The 19696-nt window shown below is 39.2% G+C and overlaps 1 protein-coding gene across 1 annotated transcript; it reads left to right on the top strand.

Moving 5' to 3' along the window:
* The first annotated feature begins 890 nt into the window (after nt 1-890).
* Nucleotides 891-19630, top strand: atp13a2 (ATPase cation transporting 13A2). The gene is made up of 29 exons (XM_074681296.1): nt 891-1129; nt 6299-6375; nt 6738-6905; nt 8698-8756; nt 8849-8915; nt 9011-9090; nt 9528-9605; nt 9692-9761; nt 9849-9983; nt 10075-10141; nt 11005-11136; nt 12015-12176; nt 12427-12537; nt 12651-12697; nt 12798-12986; nt 13078-13284; nt 14252-14344; nt 14522-14678; nt 14864-14975; nt 15111-15235; nt 15325-15503; nt 16073-16165; nt 16386-16465; nt 17326-17478; nt 17615-17711; nt 18160-18383; nt 18522-18673; nt 18819-18991; nt 19271-19630. The coding sequence occupies exons 1-29, from the start codon at nt 1117-1119 to the stop codon at nt 19436-19438; spliced, it is 3468 nt and encodes a 1155-aa protein (XP_074537397.1). The 5' UTR covers nt 891-1116; the 3' UTR covers nt 19439-19630.
* The last annotated feature ends 66 nt before the right edge of the window (nt 19631-19696 follow it).

Genomic DNA, 19696 nt, shown 5'->3' with positions numbered 1-19696 from the left:
GCCTGCCACAAGTCTCACAATATCTCGCTTGCATCATAAGGAAGACACAGGTGTTGTTCACCATATCCAAGGGTCCCTTGAACAAATGCAATGTCCTTAAACTAAAACAGCAGAATGTTTTACTTACTGTGATACTTGCATACCAAGTTTCTTTAATACACTGAACAGGGTTACAAATGATTAGAAAAAAATATTGACCATCAACAAATTGAGTTAAAGTTCAAGGCTCACTAACAAGTGTCATGTCCATACATTACACGACATATGACAGAAATAACGTGCATGTTCAAGGGCATCATCACCACAGGTAAACCCTTGCTATAGTAATATGCAACCATTTTTGTGATCAGATCTAGTTTTGAAGTTAAGTCATTTTAATGCTGTAACAGGGCTGGTTGTGAAAAGAGGACAGAAAGCATCTCCTTTTGTGTGGCTTACAGAAATGGTCTTCAATATGATTTCATAGAAAAGTATCTTAAGCCTTAGAAGAAAATCATAATTCTGCAATGAATGTTGCTCAGACTTAAGGAAATCACATAGTAGTAGGTCTGTAATTAATAAGTTTATAACAAAATATCTACTGATAACTTGTAGGCATACAGCGCTGAATTATCTTGGATGGGTAAATCAGCAGATCTTACTTTTACTTCCTTTAATTTCACTTATTTGTCTTTTTTTTAATCTCTATTATTTTTTTATTTGTCTTTTCCGTCTTTTGTATTCTAACCAATCCGTGCACCCTACGTATTTGTTACTCTCTTATTTTACCCTTTTTGTGGGGAAAAAAAACTCGATAGATATAATGTCCAAAAAATGAAGAAAGGAAGATGAGTACTGAAATGAAAACCTTAACTATTTTACTGTGGATATTGTATAATTTGGCATATGCTCTAGTTTGTCAGACACGCATTGTTTTTGGCAGCAGAAAGCAGCTGACTATCAATCTTATCTATTTTGAGCCACGTGACTTGCCGTAGAGAAGTACTGTGTGTACTGAAATAGATGGTCCCTATGCTTCAGGGGGGGGGATCTGTTGTATTAGCCAAAGACAGCCTGTATTGAAGGCAATGATTCTTTGAAATAAAATGATTTGGAGGCTATAATCGTGACCAAAGGATGGAGAGGAGAGGTAAGTGTGTTGTTATCTTGTTAATGAAGCGTCACCCTCTAAATGGAGAGAGGAAAGCTACTCTGCTGCTAACCGTTAGCTACAGCCAGCCAGTGGAGATAGATAAAAAGTATCTTAAGAAAGTATGCTTGTGCAAAACAGTTCAAATTTCCTTAGATCTTTGGCCAGTAAAGAAAGTCAGCAATGACTATTGTGGGGGATGTATAACGGCACCAATAAACTCAGGGAAATATTGTTCATTCAATGTTAACTATCTTAAACTGACATGTGAATCCAACGACCCCTCTCATGCAACGAAGGCAGACATGAAGGCATTTATTTTTTAAAATGATATTAGATGATGACAAGATATGAGACAATTAACATCACATAGGGTGAAACAACTTTTATGTTCTGCAAGTAGTCATCAGTGGCTCATTTCCTCCTGTATTCGTCTTGTTATTGTTTCCTTTACTCTGGCATTAGACAAAGTTTAAAAAAGAGGTTGAACCATAGATTTGACAAACACACTGGCTCAAACATTCAGTTATTATTGCTGCTCTGAACTACTTGCACACTTAAAGCAAACCCTGTTTTGGTTCAGCTTTCACATTTTCATTAAATAACTGAATACATTGAAACAGTCAAGTTGAATCGAAATAATGTGAGGGTTAGTTTGAACAAATCGTAAGGTCCAAACATCAGGCAGTGCTCATTAATCATTAAAAATCTTCACAATATTTATTTCAACTCTGATTTCTGTCTCCATCTCCGTTACTCAGTTTTGTTTTTGAATTTGATGAAAGGCTACTAGTGTTAAGGACAGCGTGTAAGTAGTGTCCCAAAATACCCAAAACATTCTGTCCCATACTACCAAACCACAAAATTACCCTCATTCATGAAACCTTGAAAATATATTTTTCTGTTACACTTATACTTCAACCATATTTGTAAATAATTTGCATTTGCAATATATTGAGCTTTTCAAATTTTTCTCTGACCTCAAATTTTTTAGGTCAACTTCCAGTTGTTTGTTGACAACCTCTCATGTGATGTCACATCTTTTTTTATGTTGTTTTGATCACTTTCTCCCAAAGCAAGATCTCTGCAGTAACTGTTTTAGATTTTCTCTTAAAAAGCAGAAACACTGACCCATATCAATAAGGTATCCCAAATTGCCTGTATCTGCCCTATAATATAAATTGTAGTGACTAAAATCCAAAGAACAGAACAAACTAAAGTTGATAACACGAAGAAAGGTCAGTTTATTTAAAAAATGTGTGATGCTCAATCTCAAGTTAGATTAGAATTAAATTAAATAGACATGAGAAACACACCTGCAACCCATATGTGTGGCTTGATCTATAGCTGTGTTTTATGGCAGTCAGTCATAGCAAAGGGCAAAACAGCTGGTTATAAAAGAAAGATGATGTTCAGGTAAAGGTAAGACTGAAGCAGCTTGGCTTCAGCCAGCATATTTAATCAAATTTGTTCCAAACATGGATAGCTTCCTTCTTACATTCCTTAAAGAAGATGATGATCACTGGGCAGATGACTTTTACTTGTACTGAGGTCAGATTTTCAGTGTACTTTGGTGTATTTTTTCTGAAAGCACTAAAGTTCTTATCAGTATTGTTTGCAGCAAGTGACTTATAGATTTCTTTTAAAAAACATTGCTCATCTTGATCATTTAACTTGCCTTTGCACAACTGTTTTTCCAAATTCAACTCTGGTAATAATTACCCTGCAGTGGAATTAGAAAAACATGTTCTCACCTTCTTATCACTTGTGGTATTCTGCCAAGGGAAAGGTTTTATTTGTGCTGCTGACAGAGTTATCCGCTTCTTCTCATTGGGTTATGGGTGGAAATAATTAATTCATGGCCCTCACAACACAAACAAGTGGCACTGAGAAGATCGGCAGTATTTTTGTTCGACATCCAGGTCATCTTGAATTGTTGCTGATAATTTCTTGTTTACCACAAATCTATGCAGCACAAGAAAGAACAAAAACTGCACCACATGTTGCAAATACAGTCATTCTTACAGTTTTTCCAGTAAGATCTGGCAATGTTATTATTTAGTGTGCTATGCTTTTCTTCTCTGTATGTAACGTGTTTAAGTTTTGAATCATCTGTGACTGATTTAAATACTCAGTAATGTTACCCAACAAGTTTCTCTTTTCGTTAACCTGTTTGCTGTAGCCTACAGGTGATCTATCATATCTTTTTGTGTTGAAAACATCAGCAAAAATGAGAACAGTACTTGTGATCCAAGGTAAAAGAAAACTAGAGTGCCAAAAAATCCAAACAAATGAGCAGCTTTAAGCTTCTAAAGATTGATAACCTCTAAGCATTACATTTCAGCTCTGCTGCCACCAGCTCTGCTAGGTCAACTTTGTCTGATTCTGCATTTGCGAAAGCTCCTTCTTCCAAGAAAGCAGCAAGGATTGTAATCTTATAAAGCAAAGTAATGAAGGAGTCAGGCCAGCCCACCAATCAATAGTGCACAGGCTGGTGGCCTTCACATAGCTGCTGGTTAAAGTTTGTGCTGTGCTTCCGGAGGGTAGGGTTTGTTTTCTAAAATTTTTCCCCATCAGCTCACATGACTGTCTCGTGTTTGTCTCGTCATTAGTGCAAACTAATTTCCTTTTTTTGACAGAGCAGAAAGTTTTCCCAGTCAATGGCCTAGTAGCAAATGTAATTAAAGTCTTGAGTTTCATGGATTTAGCAGATTTAATAAGGCCATCTTTACTCCTAATGTGCATGGCCACTTTTCCTTTGATCAAATCTTTGACTAAGGTCAACTCAAAGAGGCTTTTTGGTGACTTACAGAGGTTTGGGAGTTTCTTTCTTTTTGAAACTATGTCTGATCTAAGCTGAGGTATCAAATATTTTGATTTCTGAATTCTCTTTTACAGCAAAGTAACTTTGACTGCTACAGTGAAGTTTTTTGTCACTTGTGATGTCTCTCAACAGGTTTTTTAAAAATAATGTGACATGCAGTTTCACTTTTTGGAGACATGACAACTCGAGGTGCTTTAAGGCAGAAGTGAAACTTTGTTTTAGGCTACTCTTAGTAATGGTTGACCATGCTAGAGATGAGCGAGCACATGATTCATCAAAAAACTTACTGTAACATGATGTCAGTGTTTGACAAAAAAACACAAAGAATTCCTGACCAGCCCTTCAGATTTCTGTGTAGTGTGTAGATTTACCCCAATACGGTTCAAAAATAAAATACTCTGAGACAAAAGGGGAAAATAATGTTTGTCTTTCTTAACAGACAAAATGTCTGGTCATTAGTATATTTTTGGACTACTACTGCTACATTTTGAGCAGTTAATAATCCCAAGGCTCAACTAATAAATTCAAGTCTTGAAGTACTTTATGTAAACTTAAGTATGGGTTAGCAACACTGTGTGCTCACCGCTACAGTCTATGGCCAAGTATTGAGGTGATACCAGAGGCTATCATTGCTCTGGTGATATACAAACTCTTTGTTGCATCATTTCCCCAAAGAATGATCTTATCCATTCTTCCTTTGTATATTTTAGCTCAAATTTTCTCATCCCTAAGGCTGAGTCACTCTGTTTCATCTGCCTCTTCCATATTGTTTGTGGTGGCGTTGCTAGGGCGCTTCCTGCATTGTGTGGCGTCACCTTGTGCACCTCGCCATAATCGTTATGCCAGGAACTCGGGCACTGAAGAACATTTTGTGTTGTCAGGAGTACAACAATAAACTGCAATTAAATGTGTAACATTTTTTTCCTTTAAATAATAAATCGGGGTTGTCATAAAAAAGTCCCTGCACTACTTTTGGCTTCTTTCTGATAAAGAAAATGCAATGACATGACCTCCAGGATTCCACCATAAAGGGGAGAATGAAAAATATATTCTTGTAGTCATTTTTTTTTTTTTTAATTGTGCTTTTAAATAAGGAAAGCTGATTAAATGCCATACAGGGTGTCTCTCTGGTAGAAAAAAAATGTGATTAAGGTGCCTCTCAGATGTGAGAAAAATGAGTGAACTGATACGTGTGGCATACTGAAGTGAAGAAAATATGGTTGAATGCCCACTAAAGTAAAGTAATTATGTTGCAGGTGCCCCCTTTTTTTCTTGCCCCTGTCACTCAGGCAGTCTGAGTCCGCCCCTGCTGAGTTTTCCAGCTCCAGTCAAGGATCGTTGCAACATTTTCCGTTGAAAGCTCATTTAAGTACTTTCCTAATGCATTTATTTGCCAACCCGAGAGTGAATAAATCGTGGGTTAATTCGTCGTCAGAACAAGAGATGACGACTATGTCCCACTTTTCCCTCAGAGCTGGTTAAACAGGTAGAGTAGCTCCGTCAGGTATCCGACGCTCGAGGCACCGCACGCAGGTAAAGGTAAGAAGGAACACTGCTGCTGCAGCAGAATGACACGGTGGGATTCACCACAGAGAGAAATGACAAGTCTTCTCTTTGTGGTGAAGTATTTGTTTGAAACGGTGTGGGGATGATAGCCAGCTCGGTCGTGTTTTAATCTTGAGGAGGTTGGTTACGTTTCCATTGACGAGTTTCCAGGTGTGTTGAAGCGGAAGCGAACATCAGGTTAACCAAACTGCTTACTTTAAGGCTTGTTTTGTGACTTTTATCTTGTCTGTTATGGTCCCGTTTTGAGGTAGGCTTTACGAACGCTTTATTGCTTTATGAGTTATTTTACACTCCTTTGTAGCCTTTTAAAGTTAATGTTTCTTTCTCCGCTTTAAGTCGCACTCAGGTGTGTGTGTCCAGTGGTTTCATTGAGGGAGCATATATATGCGAGGGAGCATCTCGCATATTCTCCTACAATTCAGATGCGCTGTGTATCGTTTTCTCTATCCACCTGTTTCCACAGACTGCGCTTGGATAGAACACCTTTAAAGGCAGCTTTGAATACCAAAGTGAAAAGGCGTTGTGTTTGTGCTGATGTGTTCAAGTTTGGCATGACTTCAACTACACTAACAAACCGCCCTGTTGCATCTTTGTCATAACTCAGGTTATATCAGTAGACGTGATTGAAACTATGCAGCTAACATGGCGCTGGGGAAATTAGACTTAAGTAGAGCCTTGCTTTGTGTTTTTTGTCAGTATTGACTTTGAGGGTGTTTGTTATGCTAATGGCTCATGCTTACCTTTTAACTGAGGACTTGTTTTGTTGACTTCTTCTGTAGGTAGTGAAGTGGATCCGCAGAGCGGACTCCCCTCACCCAGTCCCAGAGACCCCCTGCTCAGTCCTGAGTCACACATGGTAAGGACAGCTGTAATCTCATCTTAATCATTTTAACAATACAGCTCTGGTTTAGTTGATGGCTGGACGTAGAGTGTGTCACTTGCCTAATGTGAGTTAATAACTTGTGATAATACCTGCTAGCTGTAAATAAAAACATCATTCAGTTATTTTCTCTCACTATATCTAACAATGCAGAGGAGCAATGTTTTTTTTTTTTTGTTTGGAATATTAAGCTGGAAGCATCTATCATTTGAGATGTTACTATGTAATTTGAATGCTGATAAAATAATAAGCTCTATGAAAATTGACTTCTGTGTGAATCAGATACTAAACCATTTGTTTTCATTTGAATGAACTGTCTGAATCCTTTGTCCCAACAGGATGTACAGGGATATAAGTGGGTGCGATGGCGTATCTGGCTGTGTCGCCTGGCTGCCCTGCTGTCCTTGGGTCTCCTCCTGATTATCTTTCACTGGCGCCCGCGGCTTGCTGTCCTGGCCCGCTGCTGCTCCTGCCCCCTAGCTTTGGCAGATGTTCTGCTATTAAAAGTGAGAATAACATTAATTCTTACTTCAATCTGAAAACAACCCAGCAGCTGTCATATATTAGGAACTGGATATTTTTTTGTTCCTTTGCCTGCCAATTTGGACCCATATAAATTTTCACAGTTTCCAAAGAGACAGAAAAGATTTGGTTTAAGTGTCACCTTACTTTAGCTATTCATCAAAGATAAACCTGGCACACTTACTAAGTTTATGATTAAGTATCAATAATTTAAAAAAATGACTAACTTTGTCTGACCCATTTATGGATTTAAAAGGTAATTCAAGTATCGCTAAACCTAGATCCTATTTTTCCATTCTTGCAGAATTAAATCTCAACAGCAGGTTTTATTCTTGCTCCAGTAGATTGCCTCAGCTGTTGCCAGGTAGAACTTAAATTTAGGGAGTCTGATGCCAATTTGAAACCAGAAAGAGAAAATTGTGGCTCTCTTCAAAGATTCCAGACTGAAGCTACAGGATGCTGGAAAAAAATTGTATAAAAGTTTCTGCAGCCCTGGAAATTCTCCTGCCCTGTCACCTAGCTGTCACAAATTGGCTCTTATACATCCTTACACCTGCCCATCTCCACGACTCCCCACACACTCACTTTTAGTGGTGTTCAGTTGTGTGTTTAAGATGCGTTATGAGAAGGTGTCTTTCAGAGCAGTTGTCCGCTCTCTCCTACTGTTTGCCGACTGATGTGACACACTTATACTGTATGTGTGCTGCTGGTGAAAATACTTACAAAAGTAGCTGACCTTAAATGCCAACATTTGAAATGTTGTCTGGTTAATTTAGAGTTTAATGATTTGGCATTCACTGGTAGCAGCTTAGCATGTTTACATAAACATCGGTCAGTTCTCTGTGGTTAGAGCAAAAGGATGCATCAAAGTCATATTATACAGACTTTTATTTAAGATTAGTCAAATCTATTAAGCAAGTTTTCTTTTGCATCAAAGCATCAATAAGCACACAGCGTGATGTATTTCATGTTGTTAATGGTTTTGGCACCTCCTGCAGTGTAAATGCTGCACATTTGCTCATCAAAGCTGCAGGAGTTAAATGATCTGCCTTTTAGCTCCACTCCAGACTTAATAACAAAAAATTTACTTCATGATCGTGCTTCTTGTCTGCTGTCTTAAGTCTTTCTTTGTTATTGTTCATTGTTGTTGGGATGAAACCAACAACAGAGCTGTGCAGCAGTGCAGAAGCTAGCTGGTCATTAAGTTGTTGTTTTGTGGAGTCCAGTGGCTTTGAAGAGAGCAGTGTAAAGACTGTTTCTACGTTTTGTAATGCTGGAACAAAGTCTATCCCACGCTGGGAACAAGTACATTATTCAGGAAACACAGTTTACTTATGTTGACTGGTACATTCATCCAGTTCAAAGTTTATCAATTACCACCTTTTTATTTGGGCCTTGGATTTTTTTAAATCAGGATTTAGTTAATAACACTTCTTGCTACATTGTTATTTTCCATGAAATGCATTTTCCATCTGTTTAATACACGTCTACTTACTGGGTTCAACTGTGGATTAAAATATATCTGCTTTAAACATTTAAATCCATTAACATTTACCACCACAGCTGCTGTAGGTGAACTAAAAATACTTTCACTTTGATTTCATACTAGGTATGAGTTAGTTCTTTTATGACATTTTAATTACCCATCATGAGTGCAACCACAAGATAGAGAGGAGCACCGTGTCTTTGGAAGTCTTCTGTTCTGGACACTTGTTTACCTCTTAAGATGCGTCCCTGACGGTTCATGATTCACAGATTTATTTGTGTTTTTTTCAGGACAGTTTTGGTCAGCAGCATGTGGTGGAGGTCCTGACAGAGGAGATGGAGGAGGGCAGGTAAGCTTCATGTTTTTATTCTCTGACAGCCTCTGTTTAGCCTTGATGGAAAATGGTCAATCAAGTAAAATAAATTTAAATTACTTTTTCAGTTTGGACTTGTTGGGGGAGCTTGAGGACACTGAGTGGAAAGATACAGTTCAGCTCTACAAGGAGGAGGTATGAAATAAGTAAACTGTTGCTTTTCTCTGCCAAAACCATGTGACGGATGCTTATCCAGATCACACTCAAACTTGACCTTTGTTTTGTTTCAGAAAACTCTGTTGCGTTACTATCAGTTTGAAGGACTGCGCTACATCTGGATGGATAGAAAAGGAGCTTTCTGTCGTGTTAGGTACTGAAACATGAAAAATGCTGATTCATGTTATATCAGAAACAGTTCAAAGAATAGTTTGAAAACAGGAGGTATCTTACACCTTTACTGAGAGAAAAAGAACAGCAGCACAGCTTAAAACCATCTTTTTAGAAGCCTGGTGACAAAGGTAACGTTACCTAGAACAATTTTGAGCAATCAAGCACAACACATGTTTACAGTGATTATGTTTCACATTTTAATTTAAGTCATGTAATTCTACCAAGATTGGAAGAAAAACATCCACACTTGACAAATTTCAATAATCAGTGGAGCATGTGGTTGCACAGATATTGTATTAAGGATTAAAACTTTTTTTGAGGCAGTGATTTTTCATTTTAATACACAAAGAGTTACTGACGTCCCCTGCCACTTTTCTGTCTATAAATACACATGACTATATTCCTTTTTGTGTTTAGTGTCCTCAATGAGGACTGGACTCACAAGGATCTGTATGATTTCCAAAAGGGCCTCAGTCCCCTGGAGCAGGGCTTCAGGTGGGGAAAACATGCATAAATAGATGAAATGTATTATTTTATTTAACCTGATAGGACACTGCTGATTTATTTTTGACTCCCTCCAGGAGACGCATTTATGGGCCTAATCTTATTGACGTGCCTGTGAAGCCTTTTATGCGCCTACTGATTGAGGAGGTGAGATTAAAAAAAATTCTATGCTAATTGTAAATAAAAATTAAGCTTCAAAACCAAAATGAACTCACTCTTTTTCTGCTTTTTCAGGTCCTCAATCCGTTCTATGTGTTCCAGTTGTTCAGCATTACCCTGTGGCTCATCGACAACTATTTAATTTATTCCTTTTGTATTTTCTTCATCTCTGGTTTGTCCATTGGCATTTCACTTTATGAGATTCGCAAGGTGAGCTCCACGTAGGATACTCGATTCAACAGTACACAATCATAGATTCAGCTCATTAAATTCATAAACATTATTTAACTTTACTCCACAGCAAAGCGTCACTCTTCATAAGATGGCCCGGATGATCACAAATGTCACAGTAAGAAGAAAGTCAGGATGTGAGTTCTTTCAAATGCTCCTCTCTTAATGTGACTGTTGTATAGTATGAAAATATCTCTGAGGGTATTTGTCATTTGATTGGTGTTTAGATTTGATTGACTTTGGTATCCAATCTGTTAAAAGTCACCTGACAAAAGTCTTAATTTGAAAACAGGTTCAGACTGTACTCTTGGATCACATACCCATTATTATAAGTCAGGCTGTAAAGAAACAGCAAAAAGAGGGCTCAGTTTAGTAAGTTATACCACACCAAGCTGTAGTGGAGATGAGACATTGATAGTTTGTGTGTATGCCCCATAAATCGGTGCCTCTTCTGAACCACCACAGTTTCAATTCCCTTTTCCCAGGGCTGATAATCTGAAGCAGTTTAACTCTTTAGTAGAGCTAACAAGACATCATCAATTGACACAATAAATACTTACCTAAGCTTTGCTAAAGTGATTTAAAGTCCTTCAAAACATGTGTGAGGCTTCCCAATTATACAGTTTGTTTTAGTGAGAAATGCGTAATGTAAACAGAAAAGCAAAAACAACATCCTGAGGCAGCTTTAAGCTGTGTGACAGTTTCCCCTGGAGCATATACCAACTGAAACTTGTGTTATCTTTCTCAGCAGCTTAACAACTGGATCCAGAAGATTAAAATCACCCTGTTAAAATAAACATCCATTTTAACTATATGGTATACAATCAGTGAAGTGGAGAACGTAAAGCTGAATATGTGATGACTAACTGTAGTTAGTGTAGTCCATTTAATCAGTAGGATATGGAGGAGATGTTATGAGAAATGTGGTAAAAGTTAAAGTCTGAAAGTTAATTAGGAAGATGAGCAGTGCAATACTCAATCCTTTGTTTGTTTGTTTCAGCTGAGGAGTGTGTGAGCTCTGTGGAGCTGGTTCCTGGTGACTGTCTCATCATCCCTCAGGAGGGTCTGATTCTGCCCTGTGATGCTGCCCTGCTGGCAGGGGAGTGTCTGGTCAACGAGAGCATGTTAACAGGTGACCAGCTAACACAACAGGAAATATTAGTCTTAATTAAAGCCACAGCTATAATAAAAGTTTGCTCCCTTGAAATGCTTTGGCCAGTGGACCCACTAAACTCCTTCAAAGCTGGGAAAAGTCTGTTTTGTTGCAGCAGTTTTAAGGTTGATTAAAGGATTTACTTCAAAATCTCTTTAAGCCGGGGTCACTTCACATCTCACAATCTAAAAGCGGATTAGAGTCGCACATAAGTCATCCAAAGTAATTTTCAGGCTGACTTCATGCTCGCATTCAATTATAATGGGAATGCTCAGTGAAGGCTTTGATTTCTAGACCTCACCAAAGAAACAACATGTTTTTAAAATCCTGAAAGCTGGCGTCATTGTACGAATTGGTGGTGAGTTTCAGTAAATGCAACAAATTCTGGTTCCAGACTTCTGAAAGTAACTTTGATGTGTGAAATAAAAATGAAAATAATAGTTGGGTATTTTTCAAAGAAAAAACAAAATAACAAACAAATCAATATATTTAATAGTAGTATATACTGCATGAGGTTCACAGCCATGGAACTTTAAAGCTGCTTTTATCCCTGAACATTTCACTGAGGATTTACATGATTTTTTTAAAAATGTATTAGTTAAGGAGGATGGTTCATTGCTTCGTTCACCTAACCACTCCTTGCCTCCTAAAGGAAATGTGACTTATCTAACAAACAGTTACAATTAGGTGACTGTTGTTGTGAATTGCTTTTTTAAGGGTACAATTTGGAAAGGGACAAACATTTGTTATAGGTAGTCATGAATACAGATGTGCTGACTCTTTCTCACCTGGTACCTGAGGCTCCTTTTAGATTATGCATTGAGGAGTCAACCTGATGTCATCCTTCCTGTGTGCAGGGGAGAGTGTCCCAGTTCTGAAAAGTCCTCTACCAACTGGTGACAGGAAGTACAGCTCAGAGGCCGAGCGCAGACACACCCTCTTCTGTGGGACTCATCTGATCCAAGCCAAAGGGGGCGGGCAGGACGGCAGGGGAGCTGTCGCTGTGGTCACAAACACTGGTGAGTGAAGACACTTGTGCTCACAGTAGATAGCAGTTCAATGAGATGTCAGTCAAGACTGACAAAAGGAGAGAAGAGAGTAAAGCTAGCTCGCAGGCAAAGAAGGTTTTTATTTTCTACAGGACACAGACATTGTTAATGAGGGAAACCTAAGAACACGTCGTGTAAATATAACTTTTGTCAGTTTGTTTTTAGCTTAACTCCACAGGCAAACTGACATATCAGTTCTGCTGCTTCATCTCATCCTCAGGGTTTTTCACAGCCAAAGGGGACCTGATCAGCTCCATTCTGTATCCTCAGCCAACAAACTTCCGCTTCTACCAAGATGCTGTCAAGTTCCTGTTTATCTTGTGCATTGTTGGTAAGAAGTTAGGCAGAGAAATTGTAGAACAGTACAAACAAGCTTTTCAGATGACTTTTCAGTAACAACTGAACTGTATTTAACTATGTTCCAACATTTTCTTTTTTCTTCAGCTTTTTTTGGCACCATTTACAGTTTTGTGGTCCTCTTCAAAGCCTGTGTAAGTGCAGATGTGTTTTTGAATAACTGATGGCCTGTTTGTGTGACATACCAGAGATAAATGAAATGAGACCCTGACTTTTGTTTGGGTGTGGATCCAGGAGACCTGGCTGGAGTTGGTGATCAGAAGCCTGGATATCGTCACCATTGCAGTGCCTCCTGCACTGCCCGCCGCCATCACCACGGGCACCATCTACGCCCAGCACAGGCTGAAGAGGCAGGGCGTCTTTTGCATCAGTCCGCCCCGTATCAACATTTGTGGAAAGGTCTCACTCTTCTGCTTTGACAAGGTGAGGGGGATCTGTTCACTGAAGTCTAATTTGAATATGACTTTTTGATACGTCAGGTTTGAGTTTGATCTGGGTACTTTTGTTTCTCTAGACAGGAACTCTAACAGAGGAGGGCCTCGATGTGTGGGGAGTGATAGAAGCCAGACCTGCAGGCTTCTCAGAGCTAGTACCAGACCCAAGCCTCCTGCCACCAGGGCACATGCTTTCTGGTCTTGCCTGCTGTCACACTGTGACTCTGCATAAAGATCAGCTCCTCGGAGATCCTTTGGAGCTCAAGATGATTGAGTCTACTGGCTGGGTATGACATCAAAATGTATTTGTTTTTTTTCCTGGAGAGGTTTACCTTAAGAAAAACACACACTTGCTTGGTTCAGACAGGATATTTACACTTCCAGTATGCCTTTTACTGCAATGCGTAAGATGAAAAGGGGATAGTGAGTACTTCTCAAGGATAGAAAAGACTTCGGTTAGCAATAAGCCAGAGGTTTACAGAGAGGGTTTACTAAATTCTAAATTGGATTCAGAATTGGAAGTAGAGACACTAGAATTGGTTTAACTACTGTAATTATTTGTAAATATTCATAAAGAGTTGCTTTTCCCTTTCGGTTTTATGTAGGGATGCACAATAGTATCGGCACAATATCGGTATCGACTGATAAAAGCTTAAAAACACGTTTATCGGTATCGGCAGGTATGGAAATTTCTGCTGATAAGCACAGCCGAGAAGGTGCTATTCAGTTAGGATTATTATTATTTTCCATCTGAAAAATAAGCTCCTTAAATAAAATGTAGCACTTCATTTATTTGCACTGCAGAGCTCTGTGTCTGTCACCAGGTTGTTACAGTAGCTCTAAAATAATCAAATGAAACTTGGTTATGTTTAAAAATGCATTGTACATTTAAAGTTCATGTGATCTAAAGAAATTATTTTTCTGTATTTCAATACTGAATGTCTTGACTTTGAAAAAATAATACATTTCTTATTTATGGTAAAATCAAATGTTTTTTGTCTTTTTTTATGTGTTTTTATTAAACAAATAAGACCGTCACAATAAGAGTAACATATAAATTCCAGTACAGGATAGACTTAGCTTTCTTTACAGTGAAAAAAACAAACAAACTTGTGATTATCGGTATCGGCCAAAAGGGGTTTCGATATATCGGCATATCGGATATCGGCAAAAATCCAATATCATGCATCCCTAGTTTTATGTGAATGTGTAAATCATGAATTGAAATCAGTATCTAAAATGTATTTATTCCAGACTCTTGAAGAACCAGAGGGGAATGGAGGTGTGCTGGATGCAGAGTTTGGAGACCATAAGGTTCTGGCTGTTATGAGACCTCCTGCTGCAATGGTGAGTGTCCTGTGTCCCAGTTATCAGCCTCATACAGTCTGAGTGATAGAAGTGATCATTCTTATGTTTTTTGTCAGTATTGGAGTCTTAAACAAAGAGAACTACTCGGCTCAGTTTATAAAATTCTTTTGGACTTTCAGGTTTTGCTTTACTGTTTTTCTTTTATTCATTCGTCAGCCCATCAGTGAGCCTGTGGCCATTGTTCAGAGGTTCCCTTTCTCCTCAGCCCTGCAGAGGATGAGCACAGTGACAGTGGCCCCGGGGGGACGCTCACCACTTGCTTTCATGAAAGGCTCCCCTGAGATGGTGGCTAGTCTGTGTCGAGCAGAAACTGGTGAGTAACCTGAACTTTGTAAAAGAGATATATCAGTGCGGGGATTTCTAAAGTGGTTTGGATCAGAAGTATGTTGACATCTTTTTCTGTGGGTCAAAGAAACCTAAAGTGTTCAAGGGAATTTTTCATTTGGTTAATTAATCTTAATTTATATTCACACTAAATGGGATAGTTTATGCTTACAGTGCCAGCCAAGTTCTCCAGCAAGCTGCGCAACTTCTCCAGTGAGGGCCTCAGGGTTCTCGCTCTGGCTTTTAAACCAGTAGAGGAGAGCACCGACTTAAGAACCATTGAAAGGTGAGGGCACAGTTTTCATTTTGACCTCTATGCGACTACAACACTCCTTCGTGGACTTTTTGTTTCTACATCTGAAGTATGCAGTATAGAAATAGATCCTGCAGCTTCTCAACAGTGTCTGTGGGTCTTTCACAGAGGGGAGGTAGAGAAAGACATGCAGTTTCTGGGTTTTTTGATTCTGAAAAACCTGGTGAAGCCAGAGAGTCCCACAGCCATCAACATCCTGAGACTGGCAAACATTCGAAGCATCATGGTCACTGGTGAGAGATATTTTATATCTGTTAAACTTCCTTTTTATTAATAACAAAACCATCAATCTCTTTAATGTTTTTTGTCTGTATTCGAATAGGAGACAACATCCTAACAGCAGTGAATGTAGCAAAATGCTGTGGGATGGTGGGCTCTGATGAGAAGGTAATATTCGTCAATGTAATCCCGCACACCAACCAGTCCATGCCTGTGCTGAGGTTTAACCTGGAGAACGGAGGATCGACTGTCACCCAAAACTCAGTGGAGGTCATCACTCGGGTCAGTCCTGCTCAGAAACAACTCTGCTGTACAGCGCTCCTCATACTGTTCAAGTATTTCTGGGCCAAAATACTTTTGGTGTCATGTTATTCATCCAAAATACGTCAGTCCAGGGTTGTTTGGATCGTGCGGTTATCACATGGTAAATTGAGAGGGATTCATCCTGTCATGCTTTGGGGCTTTAAAGATAAGGCTGATATTATTTGACTTGAAATTTAACCTTTTTGAGATAACACTTTATTTCATCAAGCTTCAGCTGTGTGACAAAAAGCTTAAGTTGCTAATTTCAGAAATTGCTGGTTGTGTCAGCAGAAAACAAAGAAAGAAGAAAAAATCTATTGTTTCCCTGCAAACACTGAAGACTTCCTGCCAGGGCTACATGCATGAGCTCAAACAACCAAAATTTCCCCTCTGCATTTATCAGGGACCCCCCGCAGGACCCCTAGGCTGTCCTTTATCATAAAAATCCATAGCATGGTTGTCAGTTTGCACTTTTAAATAATTTCAAGTTTAAGTATGGTGGAAAAATGGATGTCTATAATATATAATCCTTTTCTTGCTCATCTCAGGGTCTGTATCAGGGCGGCTATGGCTATCACTTGGCCATCAATGGAAAGTCCTTTGCAGCACTTTGTGAATACTTTCCTGAATATCTGCCAAAGGTAATGCATGCTCTGTTATCTTAGCATAAATCTTCTGAAATGGACCATGATAGTATACCATTGACACATGCAGTAAGAAATAACAAAATTTATAACAGTAGAAGTAGATTAGTGATAGTAATTAAATTAAACGTTGGTTTAAACAAAGATTTTTTTAATTGACAGTTTGTTTTGTCTCACCCCTTCTGTCTCTTTTTCCATTTACATGCTGTGTTTTCAGGTTTTGTTGCGAGCCACAGTGTTTGCACGTATGACACCTGACCAGAAAACCCAGCTGGTGAAGGAGCTGCAGAAACTGAAGTAAGGTTTGACATGAAAAAGAGAGAATGGAAACTAGAAAGAAAAGGGAACAGAAATAGAAAAGCGGAGTAGAAATAAACTGATAGTGATCATTTCAGATTAAAATGTATTATACTCAGTCTGCACTTCTGTTTTCTTGTAAGTTATGGTCAGTGGGTTAACGGGGAAGCTGTCCAATCATAATTAAAAACACAGGATTTGAATGCAAAGAAAGAAGTTCAACAGGAGTTAAAAGAAGTTGTGGAGGAGAACGGTGAGGCGTTTTGGGCTGTTTGTGGAAAGTTTTTTTGATATGCCATCCTGTGGTGGTTTAAGGAATTGCAGTGCAGAGCACATCAGTGAGTGAATTGTTTGAAGGAACATTGATTCCCAGAGGTTGGACTGATTTTGAAGACTTGATATTGTCTCAGTGGGTTGTTATTTAGGACTGATAATCAGAGGCAAGGACTGCTAGATCAATGAAAAAACGACGTGAACACAAATCTAGGTTTAAGGACGTAACTTCCATCTGTGAATATAGCAAACACTGCTATACTGCTGCATTTAGATTCCAGACAGAAAATAAGTTGTGTATTAAAATTGCAAACATACAGTTGAAAGTTCTTGTGTGATGCAGTGTCTACATGCAGCCTGAAAGCTTAGTTATTCTCTGTAGGACAAGGGTGAGCAGACTGTCTCTATCAGCTCTCAAGCTTATTCTGTTTAAGAAGCAGTGAGGCAGGAAGAGAAGCTTGAAGAGAAGGGGTGTTTTTACACTCCCACGTTTCATGATAAAATTTTATACCATGACTGAATTCCTTCTTTTTCTGTCACAAAAGCTACTGATGTAGTTAAAAACAGCTCTTGTTGTATTATCACAGCTACCGTGTGGGTATGTGCGGGGATGGAGCCAACGACTGTGGAGCCCTGAGAGCTGCTGACGTCGGGGTTTCCCTGTCTGAGGCGGAAGCCTCTGTCGCTTCCCCTTTCACCTCTAAGACCAAAAACATCAGCTGTGTGCCACTGCTGATCAGGTGAGAACGGAGGATTCATACAAAGTGTTTAAAGTTACAAATTCAGGGTCATGTGTTTGAAAACCGACTGGTTTTGTAGTTTTTGTTGAACTGTGGTAGAAGACATGAACTGCATATTTTCTTCTTGTATGTGCAGAGAGGGCAGGTGTTCCCTGGTGACCTCTTTCAGTCTCTTTCGGTACATGGCGCTGTACAGCTTCATTCAGTTTACCTCCGTCCTTATCCTGTATACTGTGAGTACTGGTGAAGTCATTCAGACCCTTGACTTTCAAAGTAACTGTTTTCTTACTGCCTCAGTCTCTGATAGATCAGTTATAACATACTGTAGCCCTCTGTATGTAATTTAATCAAATGTGATGGAATGCTAAACAATTTATTCAGATATAGATTATGGAAAAGAGAGAAATTGGAACATTATTTATAATGAGAAGTAATTTTTAATCAGAAATTCAAATCAAAATGAATTGTAGGAGTTGTGGTAAGAGTAAATAGTTCAGAGGCCAACCTGCCAAACTCAAAGTTAGTATAAAAATAACAATATCTAAATGCTACATATTAGACTCTAGTCAGATTCTACAAAGTTAAAGAGTACCTCAGGTTTATACAGGCAGGGATTGGCTCATACTAAACTGTTTTAGGACAGGGTGCTTGAGAAATGATCCCCTTGATGTGTATGTCCAGGTAAAGACGAGCATGGCCGACCTGCAGTTCCTGTTCTGTGACATCTTTGTGGTCACTCTGCTGGCCTTAGTGATGGGGAAGGGAGGTCCCAGTAAGGAGCTTAGTCCCCGCAGACCCCCAGCCACTCTGTTGGGTCTGTCTGTCCTGGGCAGCCTCCTAATCCACAGCTCCATGGCTGTATTGGGCCAGCTGGCTGCACTCTTCATCACCATTTCACAAGACTGGTCAGTGGAAGAATCAAGCTTTGTGCTGCTACATCTAATCCATTTGTTGTAAACAAATACATTCATCTCCAACCATCTGGTAATCTGACTGAATCAAGTGGTACACCACTAACTTTATCCCCGGTGTTTTGTCCTCAGGTATGTTCCACTCAATTCTACGGTGTTTGGGACAGAAAATCTGCCCAACATGGAGGGCACAAGTGTGTTCACCATGTCAGGTTTCCAGTACATCATCATGGCTGTCGTGGTCACAAAGGGCTACCCTCACAAGAGACCTCTCTACCACAACGGTGAGGCATCACGTATTTTTTAATCTGACTAATGTCCAATGATGCAAATAAACGGGTTAAGTTTTTTTTTTTTTTTTAGCTTTGTGAGGTATGATATGATGTTGAGTGACAATAAACTAAGAAAGTAATTTTTCTTATCTTTCAGTGCTTTTCCTCTGTTTACTGTTCGTCCTCTTCGGCGTGATGACTTGGCTGGTCATTTATCCTGGCGCTGTGGTTAGCAAATCACTGGACCTTTACAACTTCCCTGATATGGACTTCAGACTGCTGCTTGTTGCACTGGCTGCTCTAAACTTCCTTATTTGTTTTGTTGCAGAGGTGAGTGAGTGAGTGATGATATCCAACTTAGCAACCCAAATATGACAAAAAGCAGGCTGTGAATTTCGCAATAGGGGACTCTGCTAACACAACATAGAAACAGATACTAAATCCACACACAAGAAGAAAGGCGGGAAATTTAAGTCCTGTTAGTTGCAAGTAAACATTATCCCTTGAAGTGATAAATTGGTAATGTATTTAAAAAGAGTGATAGTCAAACCACATATATACATGCTCATACAGGACATCCAATATGTCTTTGTTGTTTTTTTTTTCCAGGTGCTGATTGACCTGGGTCTGCTTGACTGTCTACGGTTGCTGCGTGGGAAGCGTCAGTCGAAGAAACACTATAAACAACTGAATGCCCTTCTTGCTAACTCTCCGTCATGGCCGCCTCTCAACCAGGCCCTGTCCCCAGCAAATAGCACAGTTATCTTCCTGAGCTAGCACCTGCCCTGCTCTCTGTTGGACTCTGTTAATGAGCGGGACAAAGCTGTGGATGTCTGAGTCACACCTCAGCCTGACCAGTGATGCAAAATCATGTTTACCTGTTAATAAAAGCTATTTTATATAACAATGACTGTGATATTTTAAGTTGTATATCTTTAAAAGTCTTAAATTGGTATGTATGGGACATCTTTTCATAGAGAATATTTTATATAGAGTTTGAGGTAAAACGTGAAATAAACATGCCTCAGAAAGCAC

This window comes from Halichoeres trimaculatus, unplaced genomic scaffold (assembly GCF_033239565.1).
Source record: "Halichoeres trimaculatus isolate MK-OKI-2021-1 unplaced genomic scaffold, fHalTri1.1 fHalTri1_scaffold_11, whole genome shotgun sequence".
Lineage (NCBI taxonomy): Eukaryota > Metazoa > Chordata > Actinopteri > Labriformes > Labridae > Halichoeres > Halichoeres trimaculatus.
This window is presented reverse-complemented; position numbering and strand designations above follow the sequence as displayed.

What these genes read in the sequence shown, in the direction of transcription:
- atp13a2 (XM_074681296.1), top strand. An exon ending in TGCGCCTACTGATTGAGGAG is followed by an intron (nt 9,762 to 9,848) that starts GTGAGATTAAAA and finishes CTGCTTTTTCAG; the next exon opens with GTCCTCAATCCGTTCTATGT. An exon ending in GACTTAAGAACCATTGAAAG is followed by an intron (nt 14,976 to 15,110) that starts GTGAGGGCACAG and finishes GGTCTTTCACAG; the next exon opens with AGGGGAGGTAGAGAAAGACA.